The sequence below is a fragment of the Nothoprocta perdicaria genome, unplaced genomic scaffold (assembly GCF_003342845.1).
Source record: "Nothoprocta perdicaria isolate Ctin4 unplaced genomic scaffold, notPer1 scaffold_23, whole genome shotgun sequence".
Taxonomy (NCBI): domain Eukaryota; kingdom Metazoa; phylum Chordata; class Aves; order Tinamiformes; family Tinamidae; genus Nothoprocta; species Nothoprocta perdicaria.
This window is the reverse complement of record NW_020455455.1, coordinates 3,218,646-3,242,709: the sequence shown is the minus strand read 5'-3', so window position 1 is coordinate 3,242,709 and position 24,064 is coordinate 3,218,646. Positions and strand designations below refer to the sequence as shown.

The 24,064-nt window shown below is 40.3% G+C and overlaps 1 protein-coding gene across 1 annotated transcript in view; it reads left to right on the top strand.

Annotated features, from left to right (window-relative positions):
- CUBN (cubilin) overlaps positions 1-24,064 on the top strand; it is a 132,812-nt gene that overhangs the window by 86,310 nt on the left and 22,438 nt on the right. The window contains exons 44-56 of the mRNA XM_026039382.1: positions 625-799; positions 1,516-1,694; positions 3,414-3,623; positions 3,924-4,064; positions 4,911-5,092; positions 6,842-7,013; positions 7,963-8,169; positions 10,380-10,529; positions 11,388-11,509; positions 13,318-13,543; positions 15,452-15,639; positions 17,964-18,120; positions 19,335-19,484. Of these exons, the coding sequence (XP_025895167.1) occupies positions 625-799; positions 1,516-1,694; positions 3,414-3,623; positions 3,924-4,064; positions 4,911-5,092; positions 6,842-7,013; positions 7,963-8,169; positions 10,380-10,529; positions 11,388-11,509; positions 13,318-13,543; positions 15,452-15,639; positions 17,964-18,120; positions 19,335-19,484 (2,259 nt within the window). The remainder of the gene's footprint in view (positions 1-624; positions 800-1,515; positions 1,695-3,413; positions 3,624-3,923; positions 4,065-4,910; positions 5,093-6,841; positions 7,014-7,962; positions 8,170-10,379; positions 10,530-11,387; positions 11,510-13,317; positions 13,544-15,451; positions 15,640-17,963; positions 18,121-19,334; positions 19,485-24,064) is intronic.

Genomic DNA, 24,064 nt, shown 5'->3' with positions numbered 1-24,064 from the left:
TGCACTTGCCCCTGTTGAACCTCATGAGGTTTCTCACCGCCCAGTCCTCCAGTCTGTCCAGGTCCCTCTGCATTTTAACAATGCATTTTAAGCATTGTTAAACATTTTTTCCCCTGAAAGCTTTTAGCTGAAAGTAAGGATATTTTTGTGGGATAGGAATTGCCAAAGTCCTTGTGTTTGCTCTGACTGGCATTTCTCACAGATTCATTATTGTCTCAAAGAGGCATTTGRGTTTCTGGAAAGCAGAAGTAGGGAATGATTCACAGAATAACTGATGGATCTGACCTTTTGGCTTTCCAGCTCTTGGGAACTGGGGTAGGAATAAGTCAAGAAGCATGTTTCCTGCTGGGCTTAAAAGCAGTCCAAGAGTTATTAGCAGTTTAATTGAGAGTTCTGAACATGTGGAAATGAAGGAGAACTGCCTAGGCAGGAGCACAGAAGCTCGGCTTTCTGCACTGCATCAAAATATTTTCCAACAGAAGGAATACAAAAAGCATTTGTTTCTGACATGACTATAGGACACCAAAAGGAAACTTCGTTAGCATATAGTGATGACTCATATTTTTGACGCCTCACCCATTTCCTTAACATGTTGTTTTACATTGATAATCTTCTCTTTCCTAGCTTGTGGAGGGAATATTTATATCAGTGAATTCAATCCCAGTGGATATACCTCCTCCCCGAACTATCCGAGCAATTATCCGCCGCATGTTGACTGTGTCTGGACCATAACTGCTCCTAACGGACATGCGGTAGAGCTCCARTTTGAAGATCAGTTTTACATTGAACCTTCACCAAAGTATATATCTATGTCTTGTTGCCTGTGTTTCCTGAGAGACTCTATTTTGATTCATCTTTCCTTTTCCCTATTCCTTCTTTCTCTATTCCTTTCACTAATTCCTCCCAGAATTAATCAAAAGTAACAATTTTTGAGAGAGGTTATTGAGGCCATCAAGTTRTTTCTGTCTATATACAAGACTTCTCATTGCATGATAGAGATCAGTAAAACAGGCACCTTCCTGCTGCACAGTAGGAAGGTGTTTTCTATAAACTGCTCATCATTCTGTAAGCAAAGCCTAATGATTATGATGTTTTGGGCCTTTCTGTGCCCAAATACTACAGTTGATCTTATGACTGTGCCTTGTTCAGCAGTCAACAAATAGGCTTAATAGGAAATATCTGTTGGATCTCAACATGGGCAGACATGTGTACGATAAAGACTATTACAATTACTTTATTAGCACTGTTCATACTTCTCATGTCTGGTCAGACTAGGACATAGGCTAGGTTTGGGATGAGTTTGATGAGTTTTTCTCTATGCTTCTAGCACTTCTTTTGATGCAGAATTTGCATATCTGTCACGAACTATCAGTGATTATGAGCTTCTTGATTCTGACCTCCTCACCTYGTATGGGAGCTGATCTAACTCACTGCAGCTTCGTGTGTTTGTGTAATTGCTGATATGTTTTAAAGCCATTAGTGCTGTACACCGAATAGCAAACTCTCCCCTTCCAGCTGTACATCGAGTTACCTCGAGCTACGCAGCGGTGCTGACGCCGGCGCCCCCGTCCTTGCCAAGCTGTGCGGAGACTCGAGGCCAGGCCCGCAGAGATCCTCAGGAGCCAGCATGTACATGAGGTTCAGGTCGGACAGCGGTGCCACGCATGTGGGATTCAATGCCAAATACTCCATTGGTAACACTTTGCATTTCTCAGTTTCTCTAATGCTAGAAAAGATGTGGAGCTCATGTCACAGGCTTTTGTAATGGAGCTTAAATCATTTATAGGAGGTGGTGTAACAGATTCTTGCCTCTCTCAATTATTGAGAGAGCCAAGGCATGGGAAACACTGTAAGGTTAACATCAGCATCTACTYCACCTCCCAAAAGGTGCAGATTACAGCAGAACAGGAAAACACTAATAGATCTGCAGTGGAGGAAATAAAGACGGGTTAAGTCCTTGTCAAATACAAGGGACAAAGGGACTCCAGCAAAAAGGCCCAGGTGGATAAAGACAGGTAATATATTTCGGTTTTCAGTATGCAAAATTAGCTGAAAAGCTGAGCAGGAAGCTGGAAGAGAATGCTAAGATCAGCCAAAAGTTGTCAGAAAAGAATAAATTAAGAGCTTCTCTATGTAAATGCAAATCAGTGCATATTAGCAATGCTGCTAGACAAACAACGGAGCAGAACAAGAATGGGGGATGAGAATCRTGATCTGTCAGCTGGGACTTTCCTCTGGGAAAAGACCTTCTTATTAGCTTTCAAACTTGAAAAAAAAGAGGAAAAGATTAGTAAAGATTTAAAAAGAAATTAAAAATAGTCTTTGATCAGATTCAGAAATATGGTACTCTACCTTTTTATAGTGTTCATAATTTTAAAGGAACAGCACCTATTATGTTGATGTCGCACATTTAAAATCATCTAAGTCTATTATTTTTTCAAAGGCAAAGRCTGTATTATTTTACACAGGATTTTGTCGATCGTGCTAGACCTCAAACACATTAGTAAATATATCATGCTGTATATTTCTGAAATATATCTCTGAAGGTGAAAACTGAAGCCACTTGTAAGAAAATATTGTTGGCATGCTGAGGTACAATTTATATTTATCTGTAAAAGATTTTCAGTGTCTCAGCTGTCCATCAACTTGTAATAGAGCGCTAGTTGCTTAGAGTAGGCAAAATGAACACAGCTGTACAGGGCGAGCAGGTACCTGTCACCATTGCCATGAGAAGGATATAGCTGGCAGGCACACGGAATACACTGTGAAATCCAGTGTGTTCCACCAGGGAATATTATTTGCTCTAAGCCTTCGTTTTATGAACTTGTGTTTGGTAGGTACCACAAAGAAATGAATTTTCAGAGAGCAAGAAATGAAAAGAAAAGGAACTGTGACGTGATCCCTAATCAAGGCATCAGGAGGAGTGGTATGGAAGCAGGAAGGGAATGCAGGAAAGAGAATAAGAATCGGAACCATATTCAAATTTGACTCCCAAACCAGCAGTCAAATTTGGTCCCTTATGAATATGTTGATCAGTGTTTAGTAGACTAAGTTTCTTTGTAATTGTCCAGTAGAGATTTTCATACACTGTGAAATGTTTTATGCCTTTTTGAGATGAACTGGATTTTCCAGAAACACAGATATTAGTAGAAACTATATACAGACCTTGAAATCTTTGAGATTATTTGAGTTAGTGACAGACAAGTCAGAGAGAAAGGGATGTTTAGAGTGGAAGAGTGTTGGTTACAGACGAAGTAGGATTGGATTAAGTAGAGGGAGAATGTGGAATCGAAAGGCAATTCCTACTGTATTACCTCAGTTACAAAACTGTAGGCTATAGCTTAAAGTCCTGTGTAAGAAAAGCTTCTCTCTTAGGTCCTTCCTTGGAGTGAGCAATGTCCTTGCCTTTGCAGCAACCTGTGGTGGGACAGTGACCGGACAAACAGGCACCATTGAAAGTGTGGGGTATCCTGACCTTCCTTACGAGGATAACCTGCGGTGTGAATGGTTCCTGCAAGGACCCAGGGGCCACTATCTTACCATCAGAGTAGAAGGCCTAGATATCCAGAACTCCTCAGAGTGTGCAAAGGATTTTGTGGAGATCCGAGAGTACAACGCCTCTGGTCAGCAAACTGTTTCAATGTTTGTCTTCCCTTCCTTAACACTGCCAAAGAACCCCCTGAGGAGCTTCCAGAAGGCATTTCCCACTGTGTGTAAAGCGAGAGCCTTTTAAATGCACACTGCTCCTGTCTGCCTTGCTTGCTGAAGCAAAGCAGTGCAAAYAAAACCCGTCCATTTCCCCCAATGACTTCATTTGACTTGTTTACTCCTGTCCAGCTAGTTAAATTGAAAAGTGATCCTTCAATATAAATGCAAATAATGTCTTTGATACGAAATTGTCTTTCTGTGTTTGACTTGTGCAGGAAATGTATTGGGCAGGTACTGTGGTAATACTCTCCCTGACGCTGTGGACACCTCTGACAGTTTTGCTTATGTCAAGTTTGTCACTGATGGATCAGTCAATGCCCGAGGATTCAGACTGCGCTTTGATTCCAGTGCTGAAGGTTGGATTTACAAGGTTACGAGTTCTCTCGGGGATGCAACATAAACCACACACTAGARCTGTTAGTTCTCATAGTACAGCACACATTCTAGTTCACTTTTTCTTGGCGTGGTCTATCTATAAGCTATATCTAGCTTATATATGGATASAGCTCTCTGATCCCTAGTTAGCACAAGCCTTGAGAGACAAGCCGCCCTCTGCTCTGCAGAGATGTTGCCCTCAGCAGTTGGTGCAGACAGTGGGGCTGCTCTTCCACATCTTTCCACAAGTCAGTCCAGGGATGCCCTCCAATACCCTTCCCATATCCCTTTTGTCAAGGAGAAAGGTTTAGAGAAATGCTGTGATTTCTCATTATGTTTTCCTGTACCTCTGTAGTGGAGATTCTTAAATTTCTAGTGCATAAAAGAAACGCTTTTGAGTGACTTTTTTCTCCCCTGCACCTTGTGCTCAAAAAGATTTGTGGAAAAGTGGGGAGAGGGACCTGACGATGCAAAAGCTTAGAAGTTTGCTCACCTCCTCATCTCCCATGGTACTTCATTAAATGATATCCATGTATTTTAAGAGGAAAACAATTATAAAAGAGAGGAAGTCTGGCTTGAGCCTCTCAGAGAAGAGAATACTAATTGGATAAAAATTAGTTTCTATGGTCAATTAATATTCCAGTGTAATTACTTCTGTGGCTGAGTGGCAAAGATTGACAGGAACTTGGCTCTTTAGACAAACATGAACAAGGCAGACAAATCAAGTAGCTGGGCTCTCTTTTTTCCTGCATAATTAATGTATTTTTGCTATATCTCTATAAGCAATACTGTATTCAAAGATGTGTTGCAACATTTGGATATTCCAGAGTGTGGTGGGGATTTTAGTGCTCCCGTTGGAACATTTACTTCACCCAACTATCCTAACCTGTACCCGCATAATCGAGTGTGTGAATGGAGGATCACGGTGGAAGAAGGCCAACGTGTCACCCTAACTATTAATGATATGAAAACTGAGGAGCACTGGAGGTGCTCATCAGATTATGTGGCTGTAAGTATCAAGTGTGAGGGCACAAAATGCTGTTACTGATCCTGGTGGAGAATGTGGATAGAAATGATACTGCTGAATTGTCATGCATATGTGTATTTCTGGGTTTAAGACAAATCATAATTTCATTCAAAGAAAACAGATAAAGAGAAAAAGCTCTCTTTAGGGTTGCCTAAATTCATGCACTTGTTTTAGAGTAAGGATGTTCTGTAATTTATTGGACAGGCTTTTAGATTTGAAGAATCAGTTTTCAACTTAATAAATTTAATAATGGGCAGGGGCACCTCCAACTTCCCCAGTGTCTCTTAGGCATCCAGGTTATTTCTGGCACAGGAGCTACAGGGTTCTCACAATACAACTTGAACATTGTTAGGTCTCTCTGTCAGCCTCCTCAATCCTTTTGTGTCCTTCTATTCCCATAGGAATAGTAAGGACAAATGGGAATGAGAACATTATCAAAGACATAAAGGAAAGAACCTTATCCTTATTTTCCTTTATATGTGGACACAAAGCCCATCGGTCGAATTTCAAGTCTCTTGACTTTGGAGGTAGTTAGTTCTATTATAATTTTGAAAAATAAGACTCTTAGAAATTGTAAGAAATTTCTGATGCTCAAAAATTGTGCAAGGAAGATGGGGAAAATCCAGGATTTTCTCTCCATTCACCTTCACTTCCAAACAGAATTTGGTCACAGTGGAAAGTAAAACAAACAAAACCAACCAACCAACCAAAACTATCACAACACAGAGCTGGGCCTAGTCAGATGTACAAAGGCCTCAGAAATATGGTTCCCTTATGAAAGCATCAGAAATGTGAGAGGGTGCTGTGTGCTGTGAAGTGTGATGCTCTGAAGTCTAAGGGAAAGGCTGAAATAAGTGGGAGCAAGAGATCCAGCTGCTCCTCTTCCGGCGACACAGAGGTCCCTAAGTATTATCTGTGCACTGGCTCCTACCCATAGATGTGATTTAGTTTTCCATTTGCTGGTATGGGTGGTGCAACACATTAATCAGCTTCAGCATAATCAGAAGTTAGCTCATGCACAAGTGAGAGAAGTAGCTCTCCTTTGTAATATGTACCCAGGTGATGTTCACCTCCCTGTTTTCCTGCCCAGATACTTTGTGCAGACCATGGGAGACAACTTTTTAGCAATTRAAGAAGTATTGATTGCTGAAAATAGGAGCTGTCCTGCTTGCTTTTGTGTCATCAGTGCTCTTACTTATGCCAAGTCTCCGTGGAAAATGCCTTTCCTGCTTTGTGCTGCTGAGATAGTTGTAAAAGGAAGGAAAATAACTCCTAGGCTAAAGGCTGTATGAAATAAGCTGTTCAAAATTCATTTGGCTTATCAAAAATGGAAATGTTTGAATTAATCAAAAAATGCCCACTGGCACTGAATATTTAGCAATAGATTTTTTGATAAAGCTGATATTTGCCATAACAAGTATATGAAGATGATCATCTGAAATGGAATGAAAATGATTGGTATCTGGCATTAAGAGATTCAAGCTCTACATATTGGGATAAAATACTGAATAATTTCCCCCCCAAAATGTTTCAATATGCATCCATATGTTTATGTTGGGAATATGTTTATGTTTTGCCAAAATGGATTTTTAATATTTTACATCTGAACGCCATCCACTGAAGTCAACCTTCTGTAAAGGACAGCAATGAATTGCATGTAGAAGATGTGAAGCATTTTTCAGTGCTACTGCACATAGATCTCTTAAATARGAGTGTGTTCTGCCCCAACAGGTTTACAATGGCCTCCGCCTGGATTCCCCCCGTCTGGCAAAGCTCTGTGGTGAGACAAATCCAGGCACTCAGGTGAAATCTTCTGGAAACACCATGAGAGTAGTTTTGGTGACAGATGCATCCGTTACAGCAAGAGGCTTCAGCATCTCATACACATCTAATGAAGATGCAGGTACCATTTGTTTCTGAGTTAATCTCAGATGATTGATCTAGATTGAGTGGTTTCATAACTAAAGTACTGATGAATGTCAAGAAAATGACCTAGACTAATAACATTTTTTCTGTTGTACATGTCTGGATGGGACCAGATGATATATTTTTAATTAGCTGAAAGGATTTAAAGAAATGTTGAGTGTCTGGGAGTTATGAACTTCATGTTCCTATTATGTCAAATGTCAAATGGARGGAAAAACAATCCCTGTCACGGATCATACTCCTTACTCCCACTGCAGATTTATTGTCTTTACCTACTTAGTACTGAGTAAAAGATGCACTGACAAAAGATCCCAAAGACATAGTGACATAGACAATTTGAATAATTCATGCACTTCCATATTACCCAAGGAGGGTGAGTAATTTACTGAAGCTTGTCTAAGTGCAGATAACCTATTTTGTAAGCCCAAGAGAGGAGACAGCTGGCAGAGCCTTATTATTATAGCCTTGTGTCTTTCAGTCTGGATTTTTCCCTCAAGCATATGTTCTCTGGAGCCTCAGTGCATTGCCTTTGAGGGTACGTTGCCAGAGAAATTATCCTCCCTTGAGTGTAGGATAGATAACAGATAGGGCTAAGCCCTGCTGAGCAGGATGTGCAATGTCACTTTATCAAAAAGCTAAATAATGCTCGTCCTATTGCTAGTGCTACTAAAATATTTTATTTGATGTTTGGAATAATTGTTGCTCCTGCTTTTCAGATGTGTGTTTTTAAGCAATAACTTTCAGACACTAAACAAAAATTCTCATGTATACAGCAATAGACTATAAAAAAAGGAAGAAGTTGGAACATATTTTGATGTAATCCCTGCTAACATATGAGAATGACATATGAGCATATGAGAATTAATGGAGAATGTTTTTTTTGAAATTATTCCTAACTTAAAATAAGTTGTATTTTGTTTCTGCAGTTTGTGGTGGAACCCTTGTTGGATATGCAGGGGGGAATTTCTCTTCCCCTGGTTATGATGGTGTTAGGAATTACACAAGTGACCTGAACTGTGAATGGACCATTGAGAACCCCTCCCACTACAATTCATCCACATATATCTACTTTGAGGATTTCCACTTGGAGCATCACCAGGACTGCCAGTATGACTACCTGGAATTACGAATAGGTTTGTGTGCTCAGTGTGGTRTGGATTAAGCCTATGAATACTGTGGCTACAATACATGTATTTCCTAGACCAGGARTGGGTTTTCTCTCCTAGCGTAATGGATGCATGAAGGTAGTCACCTTTTGTTTTGAGGTGGAAGGCRGAAAGCAAGAGTGGACAAGTAGCTGTGGAGAATAAATCGTTATGGAGGTTGCAACACACTCCTGACACTGTCTTTGCATCAGACATGAATTTTCACCTCTTCCTATTTGAAAGATGGTAGTTAGGGAGAGGTTGGAGCCATCGTAACAATTCAGTTGGTCCACAAGCCATTCTCTCCCTTCTCCTGAGATGCCTCCAGGGACAGTAGGAGTGACATAAAAAATGCTTTAAATATTCACAGGTTCTGGAATTTATGCTTTTGTGTCCTAAAAGGTGGTTCTCCAAAAACAAAACTGTRTTTCCCAAGCTATAGCATCACAAAACACAGACCTAAAACACTGAAGAGGAAAGCAATCTCAGCACTAATGCACCAGGAGTATCTCCATATGTTTGAAAATCTTCAGCTGTCTATCAGGACAAGCAGCAGGAAATGTCATATGAAAATTGCTCAACTAATGCCAAGTGTAGTATGAAATCTCCAGGTATTGTCCTCCCTGAGAGGCTATATCTGTGAGTCCCAGGGAGAGCAGACTCTAATTTACTAGGAAATTGTTTCTGAAAGGTGAGGAGGACTGTTTCTGAAAGGTGGGCAGGAATCTGTTACATCCTTATTGCATTCATTTGAATAGGAATTCTTGATTGCAAAGCATTGGGTTTTTTTTCTATCCAGAGCAAGAACACACATTGCTGTATAGCCTAAAGAATTCCCTCCCATGCTTCCACTGAAGCTGGGAAAGCTGAGAAGCAGAGAAAAACAAATAAAATATACCCGGTCAGTTAGCCATCAATTCCCACTACGCTAATTCCTTTGTAAACGCAGGTCTTCAGGCAATACAGTCAAAGGAAAGGGAAAAAACATAGTCTTGTTTTGCTCTAACCAGTTTAGCTATATGAGTAGAAATGTTCACTTTGGCCATACTAATGGAGCTTTGATTGCACAGGAGTAGTCTCATGTCAAAGGCAGAGTGTCAGTTCTGCTGCATGGGCTCTCAGGCAGCATTTAGGGAGCACGGAGATGCAAGTGGTGCAGAAGGTCACTGAGCTCCAAGAGATGTTGCCTGAGACTCTCAACGCAGCAGATGTGAGTTTGGGGGAAGCTCTAATGCAGCAATAGTTACCTAGGAGATGCCAAACCAAAATGAGATGAAAAAGTCTTTTGAGTCACCTGGACAACATACGAATAAAAGGCAGAAAAGACTTTCTGTATTCACTGAGGAATATTTAATCCACAATGACAAAACAAATATTTAAAATTTCATAACATAAAGCTTAACATTAAATTATKATATCAGTCACATATATGTAATTTGTACATGCTAGTAGAGCTGTGTGTATTACTACAGTTCAATATGCACTTTACTCTTGGGTTCAGGRAGCTTTGGCTTTAGTGGATATTAGATTTTATTTTTTCAGACCATTCCCTTCAGTTTGAGCCAAATCTCACAGATTGATTGTAAGAATGCTTTTGCTTATCAGTAGTCTAGATTTCTGGCCAACTGGACATCCATGAAAGCAGCAATAGGTGTCCAGATCTTTTTATACTTTTGGGAGAAAGAGATTTTGTTAACTTGGCCACTCTTGTGGCCAAGTTAACAAACTTACTACTGTCACGGAAGTACGAAAAAAGGAAAAGTGTATGTCACACTTTAAGAGTCAATGTAATCACTACTGTTTTTTTCTAAAACTGCTACTTATGAATATCTTCTGCTAGTACATACCAGTATCTTCTTTAGTGCTTGTTGACATGTAGTAGAAAGACAAATTGCACCATTTTTTTTCTGTGTAATTTACATTAACAGAATTTTAGTACCTCTCTGCTACAAAGCATTTTACCAGGGGGCTGTCATTGCATATGACAGAAAGATGAAGCTCCTCAGCCACATTTCTTGGAATAACCTGCGACAGGGCTTCGAACAGAGCCTGAAGCTTCTCCCTCTGGCTCTACTGTCTTCTTTGAAGAAACAGCCTGTGTGTTTTGCATCTATTCATATGAATGTATGTATTCCTTTCAGTTACTAGAGTTATTTTAGGATTTTAAAACTGTATTTTTTTTCTTTTTTTTCACTCAGGGGATGCTGATGGGGAGCTAATAGCCAGACTCTGCGGCCAGGCCGCACCATCGGTGCCACTAGCAATAGCTGCCCCCCGCATCTGGGTGCGCTTTGTCAGTGATGACAACACAGAAGATAAAGGATTTTCAGCCCGTTACACATTTGAAGGTAAATGGCATGACTGCCTCGGTGGCTATGGCAGTTTTGGCACAATTATTGCCATTAATCTGGTGATGCTGAAAATTTATACCATGGGATCAGCTCCCCAAAAGCCCTCAAAAATTGCACAGGCCCATTGCTATTTATATCCATCTCAGGCAGACATGTGCTAGCAATTGAAAACTCAGATTTATTTTCTGCTTCACTGTTGCCATTCTCCAGACTGCGTTCGAGTTCTCGCARTGCAGTGCAACACTCAGAACAGCTGGTTTCCCTTGGGAATAGGAGCATAACAGGTAATATGAGCCAAGTTTGAGTTACTTCAAATAGGCCTCCGGAATGCCAGCACGGCYGAGACACATTCTGCTGCTTGAACCTTTGCACTCATTTTGAACCCCGCTCCRAGCTGTATCAGTGCAAATTACACCACTTTGCCATTTGCAGCACAACTGCTCTTCTCATCACAGCTGAATTTAGCCTTGGTGCTTATCTAGACACATCAGCAACTTTCTGACTTGATTGTGTTGCTCTAGGAACGGCTGTGGTTTGGGTAGGTGTCTGAGAGAAGTAAATGGAAGATAAGGTAGAAGAGGCAGCTGCAGCTCTAAGTGTCAGCTGGCAAAGGTTTTGCAAAGCTGTATTAAGTGCTAAAATAAATACAAACTTCAAGGTCACTGAATCTATTTACTTGCTATTCAAAGAAAAATACTTTATATTTTGGATTTTCCCAAGTGAATTGATTATCCTCACCTATATCAGTCCTATTTAAATGTGTTTTAGTACTATTTAAAGTTCAATAGTATTTSAGTCATTTGCTTACAGTGTTCAGTTTTAAAATGTAAGGAACTGTTATCTTTTTTTCTCCAGCTTGTGGTGGGATACAGTCAGGAGAGAGTGGGGTTATCTCAAGTCCAAACTACCCAGAGCCTTATAGCAACCTCAATCGCTGCTCCTGGCTGCTGGAAGCTCCTGAAGGTCAAACCATCACTGTGAGTAACACAGTGCTGCAGAGCMCTGTGAATACAGCTGGTTGTGAATAATGTCCCCAGAGTCTGGAGGGAAAGGTTTGAAAAAAATTAGAAAATGGGAAATGTGAAGAAATATTCTATTTCACCATCAGTCTTACATAGGAAATGGAGAAACAAAGAAAAACAACCTAGACTGTGCTTTTTTAAAAGACAGAAACGTTCTAATGAAACTTGACCCTGAGGCTTTTCCCTAAGATCCTGAGACTGATTTTTGCTTTAAAGCAATGTGTAGGGAGTTAAAATAACTCATGTTGKTAAATGTTCATGGAGAAGTGCTCACTTGTGAGAATACACCAGCTCTGAAAGTGTTTGCTCTTCTGCAGAAAGGTAAAGTTACAAACTACTGTGAAGTTGCTTCCATGTCTTCATGGTTAATCTGGAATTGAATATATTTGTTTGTATGAATTACATCAGTGGGGTTAGTCGCTCACTGAGTTTCTGAGTGATCCTTTGGAGAACTGGCCCAGTCCCTTTGGAAAACTTTTGAGGCGCAGTCAGTGACTTTGTAGGTCTAGATCAGGAAAAAAAATGATCACCTGGAAAGCAAATTTGTAGAACACACTGCATAGTTTCAGATTTAGCATTTTCCATTAATTTCCATGTCATGGTTTTTTTGTTTATAACTACAGAGATACCTCTTACAAATGCAAACCCAAGGTCCTAACTGTTCTGCTGCACGGTATTGTGATCACTACCTAGGTACTTGCTCATTTTCAGAGAGTACAAGAAGATCTTAGTACAACACAAAAGCTCTATTTATTCCACAGATTTATTTATACCAGAACTAATCTTAATCATATGTAAGTAAAGTCTTTTTTTTCTGAGAAGATTGAGCAGTAGCACGCTCAGTGAAGGCAGGCTAACCTTTTCCATTACAAGCTGCCAGTTTCAGTTGCTGGTAGCATTCTAGACTTGAACCATTTGAGCTAAATTTGTCTGTATTTGCTCTTTGCCTCAGGCAGTGCTCTTTTGGGGATGAATACGTACAAAAGTTACAGGGAAAAATACTATATATTTGCTAAACTTTTCCACAAAAATCCCAATTCTGGAAAATAGCAATAATACCTTATTGAACGAGAGCCAGACAGTCATTAGTGTATATCAATACTGCAACATCAACAAGTCCAGGAACCTGCTTGATCAGCAGATCTAAATATTTGACCTGGAAATCCCACCGGTGTGCATCAGTCCAAGGACAAAAAGGTTCATTGTGGGGGGCAGTGAGTGGCAGTAGCTGCCTGCCCAGCACAGACTACTTAGGATCCTTCTGARCCTGCAGGAACCAGACAGGCAGCTTTTTTCTTTCAGGTTGAAGGGAAAACAACATTATTTTCAGCAAACATTAAATATTCTAATTCAAAATGAAAGAGAAATAAATCCCAGGCTTTCTGCTTTAGTGGTGTCTATATGTGAATGTGCAATTTAATATTTTAATACCTTAAGATTTCGAGGCCTCAAGATCAGGAAAGTTGTTCAGACATTTCTGAATCACATACTTAACTTTAAGCCTACTGTTAATTCCTGTTAATACCGGTTTTGAACCTGTCTGTGCTTCTTTTATCTCTCTCTTCATGCCAAGTAGCTGCAGTTACTTCTAACAGCAAGATTTCAAGCAGCATTTACAGGAAAGTAGGAAGGTGAAATGATGGTCAGGCAGCTGAGCACAGTCAGAAATCACTGTGTTGGGGCAGTTGTGGGATCTGGCTAGGATTGCTCTGATCCCTCTGCCAGTGGCACTAAATCCTGAGTGCTGCTTTTGTGTGTTACAGCTGACTTTCACAGCCTTCCACCTTGAAAGTCACTTGCTCTGTAAGTGGGACTCGCTTACTATCCTGAATGGTGGCTCTCCCGGATCTCCTGTCATAGGACAATATTGTGGAAGTCAGTCACCTGGGACCATTCAGTCTGGTTCTAATAAACTGGTTGTGATCTTCAACTCAGACCATTCAGTCCAAGGAGGTGGCTTTTATGCAACGTGGGTAGCAGAATCTTTAGGTAAGAGAAAAATAATTGTTTTTCTTTTCTTTAGTCTAACGTGGCAGCCTGTTAGTAGACTAGTTCATCATGTCTACTTAGCACTTTTCAGACATAACGTGAAAGAAATCTTCCTCTCTTTAAGTAAGTTTGCGTTACAGAACAAAAGAAACATGTTAACATCTTCAGCATTCCTCAGAGAAACCAGGGCTAAGATAGCCAAGAGTTAAGCCAGTGTCCTCTAATCTCACACAATGAAATCAAATTTGARCATACAATTACTTTTTAAGCCTCCTACAGGCAGATTCCTGATATCTGAAAAATCACACCATGCTCATTATGCTCCCAGCAGTGTATGAGAGACTGTGAGACATTTCATTTCTCAAATAACGTTTGTTTCACAATTTGATTTGTTCAAATACCTAAAACTAGAAAGAAGTCAGGTTCAAAACAGAGGGGCAGGTAGAACTTTCCAAAGAATGTGTTGGACTCAGCAGCCTTGAAACCCTTGCACTTCAAGGGAGATGTTATTACCCTTTCGAAGGTGGGACACTCACAAGATTGAATTGGTGAATTCTGAGGAGTTACCTCCTCCCTTCTGTTGAAATTATGGTCTCTTGGGTGAGAAAAGTAAGCTAACTGAYGGGTGCAATCCTTCTGGCTGATACAGATTGCTTTTCCGTTAGTTACCTACCTAGGAGTTTTCACATGGCCYGTTGTGCCTCCCTTGGAGGGTGCTAAYCTCCCTYAAGGATACCCTTAAGGGTATCCTTATAAAATATCARTAGTTGAGACTTATATGAATAGATACTGGAGTGTCTATATCATCTAACCTGGTTCTGCCATTTTTTTCTCCTATCACTAGGATTTTGTGCATAAAATCCTTCATTGGCATAGCAGGCACTGCATTCGTACGCAGTGTGTGTAATCAGTATCTGTTTTGCGAAAGGACATTTCTCTTTTTAAACACATGGCTTCCTTTCCCTTGCTTTCTTACCTCAGTATTTGTCCAGTGGGAATTTACACTTTGGTGTGTGCAAGAAAAACTGGGCTCACGTCCATCTAAAGAGAATTKTTATTATCTTCAGTAGAAGAATGAAAAAACAGCATCTTCCTTTTAAAGCTGATGTGCATATATACGTATATTGCATTGAAGAGAAAAAAGTAGACGTTACTCTTTACTCTTACTTTATTCTTACATCATCTCTGAAGCAATGCAAGATTGTTAGTGCTGTAYGCAGAGCCCTAGTAAATTATTTTTGGCCAAGTATTTGCAATTATGTTTCAACTTCTCTGAACTATGTATAGGAACAAGAGCTGACAGAGAGCCATGACTAGCTATTCCTCTTTACAAATTAATCTGTTAACAATTTCTTAAAGACATCCATTTAGCTRTCTCCATAATGCAGTTCACAGGGTTGCCTGGGCTGGAGGGGAAGTCCTCATTCTGTCCAGGGTCWACAGATGTAGCCTGAGTAGATTCACATGTGGAGCTGCAATATTCGCGTGTTATGAAGTGAGAGAAAGTGGGATAGGGTGCCTCGCTGAGGTTTYGTCCCCGGGGCATTTCTCTGAGTGCCTGTCAGCCACAGAGAGCAGGCTGTGATGCATGGGAGGGAGCCTGCAGAGATAGAGAGAAGCCTCAGGGGGCTGTTCTGACCTTCCTTCTCTGTGCGAACAGGAGGCCCTGTAACCGTCAGGGCAAACCTGGCAAGCACAAGGAACTTGGGAGGAGGAGAAAGCAAAGCACCAAGAGGAGCTCCTCTGTGGTGCAGCTCTTTGCTGCAGGCTTGGGGGGATGAAAAAYGAGCAATGGGGGGGATTGATGACTCGGCAGGCGCTCGGGTGCTCCTGCAGCCACAGCTGACTCTGCGGGAGCACCAGCAGCAGCAACGTGGAGCATCTCTGACGTGTCACTGCTCTCCCTAGGCTGTGGTGGCATCCTTCATTCGGACAGCGGTGTGATCAAGTCTCCSCACTGGCCTCAGAACTTTCCTCCAAACACAAGGTGCACGTGGACCATCATTACGCATGAAAGCAAGCACTTGGAGATGAACTTCCACAGGAACTTCCACATCCCAGATAGCAGTGGGAGCTGCCGCAGCAGTTACGTCAAGGTAAAACAGAGGCTGCTGTGGGATCAGCAGAGCGATGTTTAAATCAGCCACAATTCCAGAATCGTCTTCACCAATCATGTCATGGTTAGGTCTGTTCAGACACAAAATCCAGGAAATATAAAGTCCATATAGAGTACAGTCTGGTTTTTATGTGATTCAGGAATTGGCTTATGTATATTTTTAATTATTGCCAGCACATTCATGATGTCTCTAAAATGAACAATATGAAAAAACAACCATATAGCTTCAGAACAAGAAAACAGTGAGAAATATGCGGTAATAAAAAGGCCTTTTCAATTATTCTGATGAATAAAAAAACCCCATGAATATGACACTATAATTCTACAAAACTTCATTATAAATGTGTATAGGCTGTCCAAATTGTCCTAATCCTTCTGTTTTTTATCTCCAAGAACAAAGATAGCTTTCTTATCCTTYATAGGTTGTGAAGAGCCACTTGTTTTTGAGGCAATTGAACAGAATGGACATGCTTTGAATTTTTCAGTGTAATTTATTTTTCTCAGGCATTTGGCCTATGCTCAGTGGTTTTGTGTTCGTTTTCTCCATAGCAGTCCAACTCCCACTTGCAGTAAAGGGCAAACATAATTGTCAACACGTAGGAAAACTTGAGCAGCTGTATGTCTGATCTATACCCAGCAGYGTACAAACATTAAGAGCACTTGTGTTTGAAGGTAGTGGAAAAAATAATTATCACATTTGTGTTTTCAAAGGCTGCTTCTCTGATTAATTCCTCTTTTAYGCTGTAATAATGTTTCGCTAAGAGAGAACAAGTCTTACTGCTACCCAATAGAAGTGCTTTAAATTCAGATTTCTAATCTGTCCTGAATATTGTGTGCACAGCTGCTTTTAAATGGACAAAACAATCAACAGGGATTCAATCCTTAGAGAAAAATCTGAATTATTGATGTTGTCTAGCTCTGTTTTTGAATATCCAGTTTAAAACGTGTGAAGGTCTCTGGGTATGAGAAAGTGCTGAGCAGGTGTAAGCTTCTCCTTTGTATTCTTAGCTGAGCAGCCAAAAAAAACAAGGAATCCAAAATCAATAGTGACTTTGCACATTCTTGGCCAGGCCACGGATTCTTTATATTAATCCTGTGAGCATTCACTGCCCCAAACACCTGGCCAGATGAACAGGAGCATGTGTGTACACTTACAGTGTAACCTTTGGCTAACCTTTGCTTGGGATGGCTGCTTAGAGCAATCACAGTTTTCTATCACTGTTCAAGTTCCACTCAGATTTCTTTTAAATATATTCTTTTTAAAACCAATTATTATTTTTTTTCTTAGGTATTTTTGCTATAAGAGACCAGGAAAAAAAAAACATTCAAACACACTGATGCAAAATAAATTTATTATTGTGGTAAATCCCTTTTTTACTTTTTTCTAAAGTAGAAGTCCTTGCCAGTAAACATCCTGATTGTAGAAATGATTTATTCATTCAGGAACATTAAACACTCATGCGTATGTTTCATTTTATGTATACTGAAATTCAGTGCTTAAAGTGTGAGCCTTAARTACATGCTCAAATAGTTACTTGAGTGGGTTTTCACTGAAATACCTACTTAAAGTTAAACGTGAATGCGTTTCATGAATGTGTGGCTTGCTTGACTGTAAATTGGCTATTGATACAGCTGAAATAATATAAAAAATACTGCATTTTGTGTATTTATAGGAAAAATTATTTTTAATTCCATATATCATTTGATATTTTTTATTAAACAAGTGATGCAACACAATAATTGGAATTTTTGATTAGCAAGACTAAATATTAAGAACTCAGACCTTCCAATTTGGAACTTTTTATTACCCTAGCATAATAGCTTGGATTTTCATGGGCATTATGAGTATCATAAGGATTGCATTTAATATTTCACTGTATACATATGTATTCATATGAAGAGAGTGCATGGAGGTAAGTTAACAAAATGGAGGTGGGCAATGATGCACATAACATATGCACATAACATATGCACATAACATGTGCATAACATATTTCTCTCCAGCTCCCTGGACCATCTACACTGGTCCTGCCTGCAGCAGGATTGAACAAGATGGCCCCAAGTCTCCTTCAGAGGCCCCTTCAAGTGCCCCGACGTTATTCCGAGACTCACTCCTTGGAGTTGTCTCCACTGACTCTAAAGTGAGCATGGATTCAATGTAGATGTCTTAGGTTTCAGTGAGAGATGAATCCCACTCTGCCTCCATGGGAGGAAGGATTAATTGCACGTGTAATTCCTGGTAATGTGTTCCCACCAACTGTAGCCTTTGAAAGCACTAAACCATTTCCAATCTGGGTTTGTCAGGTGTGGAGAGGAAGTGGTGATGAAGAAGCAGCTTTGTTAGCCAGAGGATGTGGAAGTTCAGCTCCTGACCCCGTTGTTGCTCCGAACAATGTGATAACGACAGTATTTCAGTCTCAGGATGCCCCTGGACAAGGTTTCTCTGCATCTTTCATGAGCAGTAAGTGACGTGGGAGCCAGCTGACTGTTCTGGTAGTCCCTTTTAGATTAGCTTTGTTTGTCTGTGTAACTCAGCCCAGCAAGACGTTGAGGCCACTGCTCAGCTTTTGAGCACCGGAGTTCCCTTTCTGAATGCAGCAGAGCTGCTGTTGTGTCTCAGCCTTGGGATGGGCCAAAATCTCTTGTAACTATAACTTGTAAAGCTACTTGTAGCCACCTCTGCCTTTTTGAACAGGCTATAAGAGTTTGTTTCTCTTCAGTTAAACTGTTTGTAAACTAAAGCTATAATCTGAACGAAAAACGGAAGAGAATCCGTGTGTTTGGCAATTTTTAACTACTCTTTCTTTCAAAGTCTGTGCTGAAATTGTGTTAGTTGCTCCTGTGTATGGGATAGCCTGTTTCTTTCACATAAACTGTTCTCAGGAGGAGAAATGACTCCTTGATATCTGGTCTGGCCATTGCTTTGCTTTGTTGCTGCAGTTGCAGTTGCATGTTATGTGGCCCAAGGGCATTTCTGGGGATGGCCTCTCCATTTYCTTCACAATGGCTTGTGCTTTGTGAAGGCCAAGCCCGCTGGAAGAACAGGGGACATGCTCAGTTTGGGTCATTTTGGGGGGGTCTTTTTGTGCCAAAGCAAGCCACTTTCCTTTCACTGGGTTCAGATTAAAACTGCAGGAAAATAAGTGCTTAAAATAAGACACTACTGAATTACATTGAAATYTGAACTGAAGCTGCTTTTGATTTTCTGATTTTCTGATACCTGTTCTGCTGTCAGCACCACCAAACAGCRACGTGCAAACCACTGAGTGGAGGCAAGCACAGGCTGTATGTGCCTGTCCCTGATCTTATACTAGCGTCTTACTGTGCACAGCTCTCTCTTAWTTTAAGTCTATAATTCAAGATAAAACGAAAGCCCAAGGAACGTGACAGTTGCATTCTTCTAGTCAGGGGGGCTGGGGGCCATGGCCTGGCCTTGGCCACAACCCATCAAGATACTGTGTGATGCTCAGGGCAAGAAGGCCCTGGGCACCCCAGGACACGACTGTGTGCTTGGGCAGGAGCCACTTGTGTCCCCAGGCTATGCATTACTCCCCTTGGGTGGTCCCCTTCGACCAGCCGCTTAAGGAGGGACAAAACTAGTGGTTTTATCAATGCAAAATCTGAAGATGTTGTTGCTTGGGGTTATAACTGGGTGTCGTTTGCTTCCATTTGCAGGATGTGGAGTGAATTTCACTGGCCCCACAGGCCGCATTGTGTCTCCCAACTACCCGAGTCAGTATGATGACAACTTGAACTGCACCTACATCATTGATCAGGGGCCAGAGGCACTGGTGGTCCTAGAGTTTGACACTTTCCACTTGGAAGGTAACTGCTCCTTGTAGTTCCAGTATGTGCTATGAGGCACAGGAGTCTCACAGTATGGAAAGTGATTGGTACTTTAATTTGCTGGCCCGTTCTGCCAGGCAAGCGGTTACAGCATTCATTTGCAGAACTTCAKTTTTCTGTCAGTGAAATGTTCCAGAAGAGCAGAAGATAAAGCTCATCTTTTGATGAGTATCTCGCAGTGAGTAAGTGGGGAGTCTGACAGGTGGTTAGAATATAAGACTGAAATATAAGTCAGTCAGTCTGAAATATAAGTCAGTCATTATATTCTAATATGGTTAGAATATAAGACCAAACGGAGTGTTTGTTCCTGCCTTTGTTTACTTCTTTGTTGTTTGTCACTGACTCCCTTTGTCATCTCAGCGTAGCTGCTTTGTTTTCCAGTGTTTCTGTTTCTCTGATAAAATCGGTATAAATACACTTAGGATTATACAAGGACCCAAGAACATCCAAAAAATATTTGTGAAACTGCTTTATGAAATCAGGTGAAAGACTTCAGTAGTTCAGAAAACTACCAAAGTTGTTGTGCTCCTTACCTGTGAACAGAAAAGCCCCTCCTGAGATTTTCAAGTGTGCAGCCAAGGAAGAGCAGCTGTACTAACTCACAAAGTCAGTGGTCAGGGTTCTAGCCCTTTTAATTTTTCAAAYGGAATTTAACAGGATTTTTGCATTTTAAAAATATTTTGGTCCAAAACTTGATTTAAATCAGAGTCAAAGATTGGTTACATTATTTGTTTACCCCCTAGTACAAAGTATTTTGAGAATAGYATATATGCATATATGTAAGCCACAGAAATTACATGATTGTTTTTCATGTAGAAGACACTATGATTCTGCAGGATCAGTAGATGCACCAAAACATCAGGCTGAATCAAACTGGGCCTATTTTAACATCTGTCTGCATGCATTCATTACTGTTCTCTGCTATTTGTGCATTCAGTTACTTTATAAATGGATTCAAGTTTTATTATTAGAAAGATTAAAGCAAAGAGGTAAGTGACACAGACATAACAAACATAAAATGCCTTTAATATTTATGTAAATTTATTTCTTCCAGGACAGTTTGATMCTTTATTGTTACAGGCTTCCTCAGGCTACAGAAACCAAAGTCCTTAGTCACATGAAAGAAGAGAAATTAGGATGTGAGCTAAAGGACATCTGGTTATAAGAGAGGAAGTATGATACGCTCTCATAGTTGATTAGTGATGTATTCTTCACGTAATCTTAAAATAAAACCCGGCAGCAAAGAGAAATTACCTGTGTTTAAATGGGAAAGAAGACTGAAACCAGCATCTTGCAAACTATCCTGCAGATGTGAGAATGTGCTCAGCAGCCCCACTGAATCTGGTCAGCACATGTGCCTGGGGGTTTCAGCCTCAAGTCCCACTGTTCTTTTGCAAAGGCAGGACAGTGTCTGGCAGCATCTGTGGGAGCCATTTCCAGCTCCTCCCAGGCAAGGAAGCATCGCACCTGCTCCGGCTGTTGCTGAGTGTGGCCTTCTAAAATCTTAAACACACCGGTACAGATTCCTGGGTTGGGTATTTATAGTTCAGATGCATGTCCRGTTAGCATAATTTACTACCTATTTGACCTCTCCAAAGAAATCCAACCATTTTTTCATGGTTGTTAAGTAACAAAATGAAGTATCTGAAATAATGCCTCGAAGGCATTCGTATCTCATTGACTTTTAGCTGCCTGAGATGTTTTCCAGAAAATTAGAAGACAGAGGCAATTTGTTGTAGTGCAGTGACACATTGCCACAAAATGAAATGACTTGATTGGTTAGTCACATATTTCTGCTATAGAGCAGTAYGTTTTCAATTAATGAGACGACTGTTCTGATTTTAAAGGATGCCTCCAAATGATGCAGTTCACCCATAACAATGAAATAATGCCAGGATCTMATATCAAATGAATATGACATACATATAGTAAATATTAAATGTGTATTAAGCATTAAATATAGCAAGTAACAATGCAGAGCAGGAGAGAGATGGAGGAAACAGCATTTGTTGATTTTATGATTGATTAAAATTTAATCRAAATAAGCTGCTTCCTGGTAGGTAAGAATGACATTTTTGGCTGACTTTGACCAGCTGAAAATAGATATCTCGTTTAAGTTTGTCATCCAGACTTAGTGACTCCTCTACTAATATGAAAAAGACTTTTTTTTCAAGTTTTGTGAGACTGCATAGGTTGCAGTTTGCATCTGTAACTCCTATATTGGGTTTGGTTGTTTTATAAAGGACTGAAAAATGCAGTAAATTTTTCTTAGTCTTTTTGTGACAGTGATTAACATAGTCCTGCATTTCTCTTTACTCCAGGGATCAAAGGTCTAGGCAAAGCTGAAGTATTAGAAATAGACTTGTAGGTAATCACATCTGGTTTTGTTCACAATCTTTATTCAGATGAACATCCTTACAAGTACACGTGGAGGACAGCTMTGGTAGCATATCATTACATGGCTGTAATACTCTCCAAACAGAATGTAACATCCAATATATTTTGATTTCCAAATCATGGAAAATAAAGGGAAAAGGGGGGGGGGCCTCCTGCATTATCTACATTCATATTTTTGTAGTATTTATACTCTTTTAATACAAAACCACAATGWTATATTGATGCCATTTTAGCCTTGTTTGAATAAGTTTTTTTTTTTTTTTTTAAGAAATGTAACTCTAATTTTGCAATATGGGATGGTATCACAGCCTCATTTTGAGTCTCCTATATCTGCTTTCTGAGTCGTTTCCAGGCAATGCAGAAAATAGACACATTTTGCAATAGACTGTTTTGAAAGAGGATAAGTAGAAAAGACTTGTAATTTCTTTCTTTCAAAACAGAAGCCTCTGCTATGGAATTTGATAATATATAGTATAGGAGAATATTCCTGCATAACACTTCTCCTACATTAGTCATTACTATTTGAATTGCCATAAAGGACAGAAGCTACAGCTGTAATTGAAAACTTTTTTTTTTTTTTTGAACAATCAACTAAAAGGCAGCTTTTACCCCTTAAAAAATGAAGTACAATCTATGACTATAGGCAGAAAGGTGGGGAGAGTACACTGTTGTTATTGACCAGACAGTTAGGGATGTAAATATGGTCAAGAATTTTTGCAGACAGCCCATCAAGGAAATGGTTTTATGGAGAATAATGAAATTGGTTTAAAATTGTYACTGAGAAATTTCTGCTTAATGGAGAGGAGAGAACAAAAGGGGCATATCTCAGAAACATAACGTAAGGACAACTGAAGCTCTTAYCGTGTGCCCTTTGGAGGCAGGAGTCAATGTATCAATGCTGAGAGGCACCAAGAGATGATAAATAGAGTGCAGCTAGATAAAGGAAGGCCTTGAAAGCAAAGGCAGGCAGCAATTCCAAGAAGGGTGACMCGTTCAGATTGCCAGGCCACGAAAATGGTCGCTGCAACAGCATTAAACATTGTCAAGGCAAGAGGAACAAATGCTACAATAACTCTGCTGGAAAATCAGTRTTTTTTGGGTGACAGTCTACGTGGAAGAATAGGAAAGACTGCGTCTTAAAGATAATAGTTAGAAGCAGCCCGCACTATTTATATCTAGGCTGGGTGTGAAGTCCTAGAGAGTACAAAATCATAGAAGTACAAAATCATAGACATGGACCTAGTCAGTGCAGGCAAAATCATGAGCTTGGAAAGAAAGGAGATGAAAGGGAAGCCCTGGGGATGGGGAGGAGAAAAGCTCATCTACTGAATAGGTTTGTTGGGAGATAAATAGAGATACATTTTAGTTTGAAGAGAAATAGGCCAGGGAAGGGAAATAGATCCATTGACCACAGCTGAATCTGTGTCAGCAAATGCAGAGACAAAAAGAGGACAGGAAAGGAGACGTCTCATTGAATTCTCATGGATGTATTGAAGGAGAAAATACGTTAACAGCAGAAGGGAGCTCTCAGCAGACAAGATTCTACCACGAAGAGGCTGACAGTATGGCAAGAGCTTGGCCACTCAAGAGGATCTGACATCTGGCTGAGGAAAGATCTCTGGAGACTCATGAAAGCTGTTTCATTGTAGTGCAAGGAACAGGAAGTGGGCTAGAAAAGACCTGAGAGAATTAGAGGAAGTAAAACACTGGAAAGAACTGCTACTGATGTGCTGAGTAAATCTGGAGGCTGAGAATATGACGCGAGGAGTGGGACRGAGGGACCTGAGGCTGGCCATTATTTAGAGCAGAGTGGCAGAATAATGGATTTCAATATGGCAAGAAATTAAGGAGAGAGAATTAATTGAGAAAACAATAGGATAGAGATCAAACAGTGATCAGCCCTTTCAGGCTTCATAGAGATTTGTAAGAGATACCGGTCCAAACTATGGAGCACTCAAAGCTAGAGATGAAGCCTTTGCTCGCAGTGCTACATCAGTCGTTTTATTCACTAAACTGCTGCCAAACAAAACAGTTTGTGAGGGTTGTTGTGGACTTTTGTTGAGAAATCCATTTCGCTTCAGGTCTTTCTCCAGAATGTTTTCCCAATGAGAGCCAAGTTGCCTTCTCAAACCTTCCCCATTTTCAAACTACACTTCATGTAC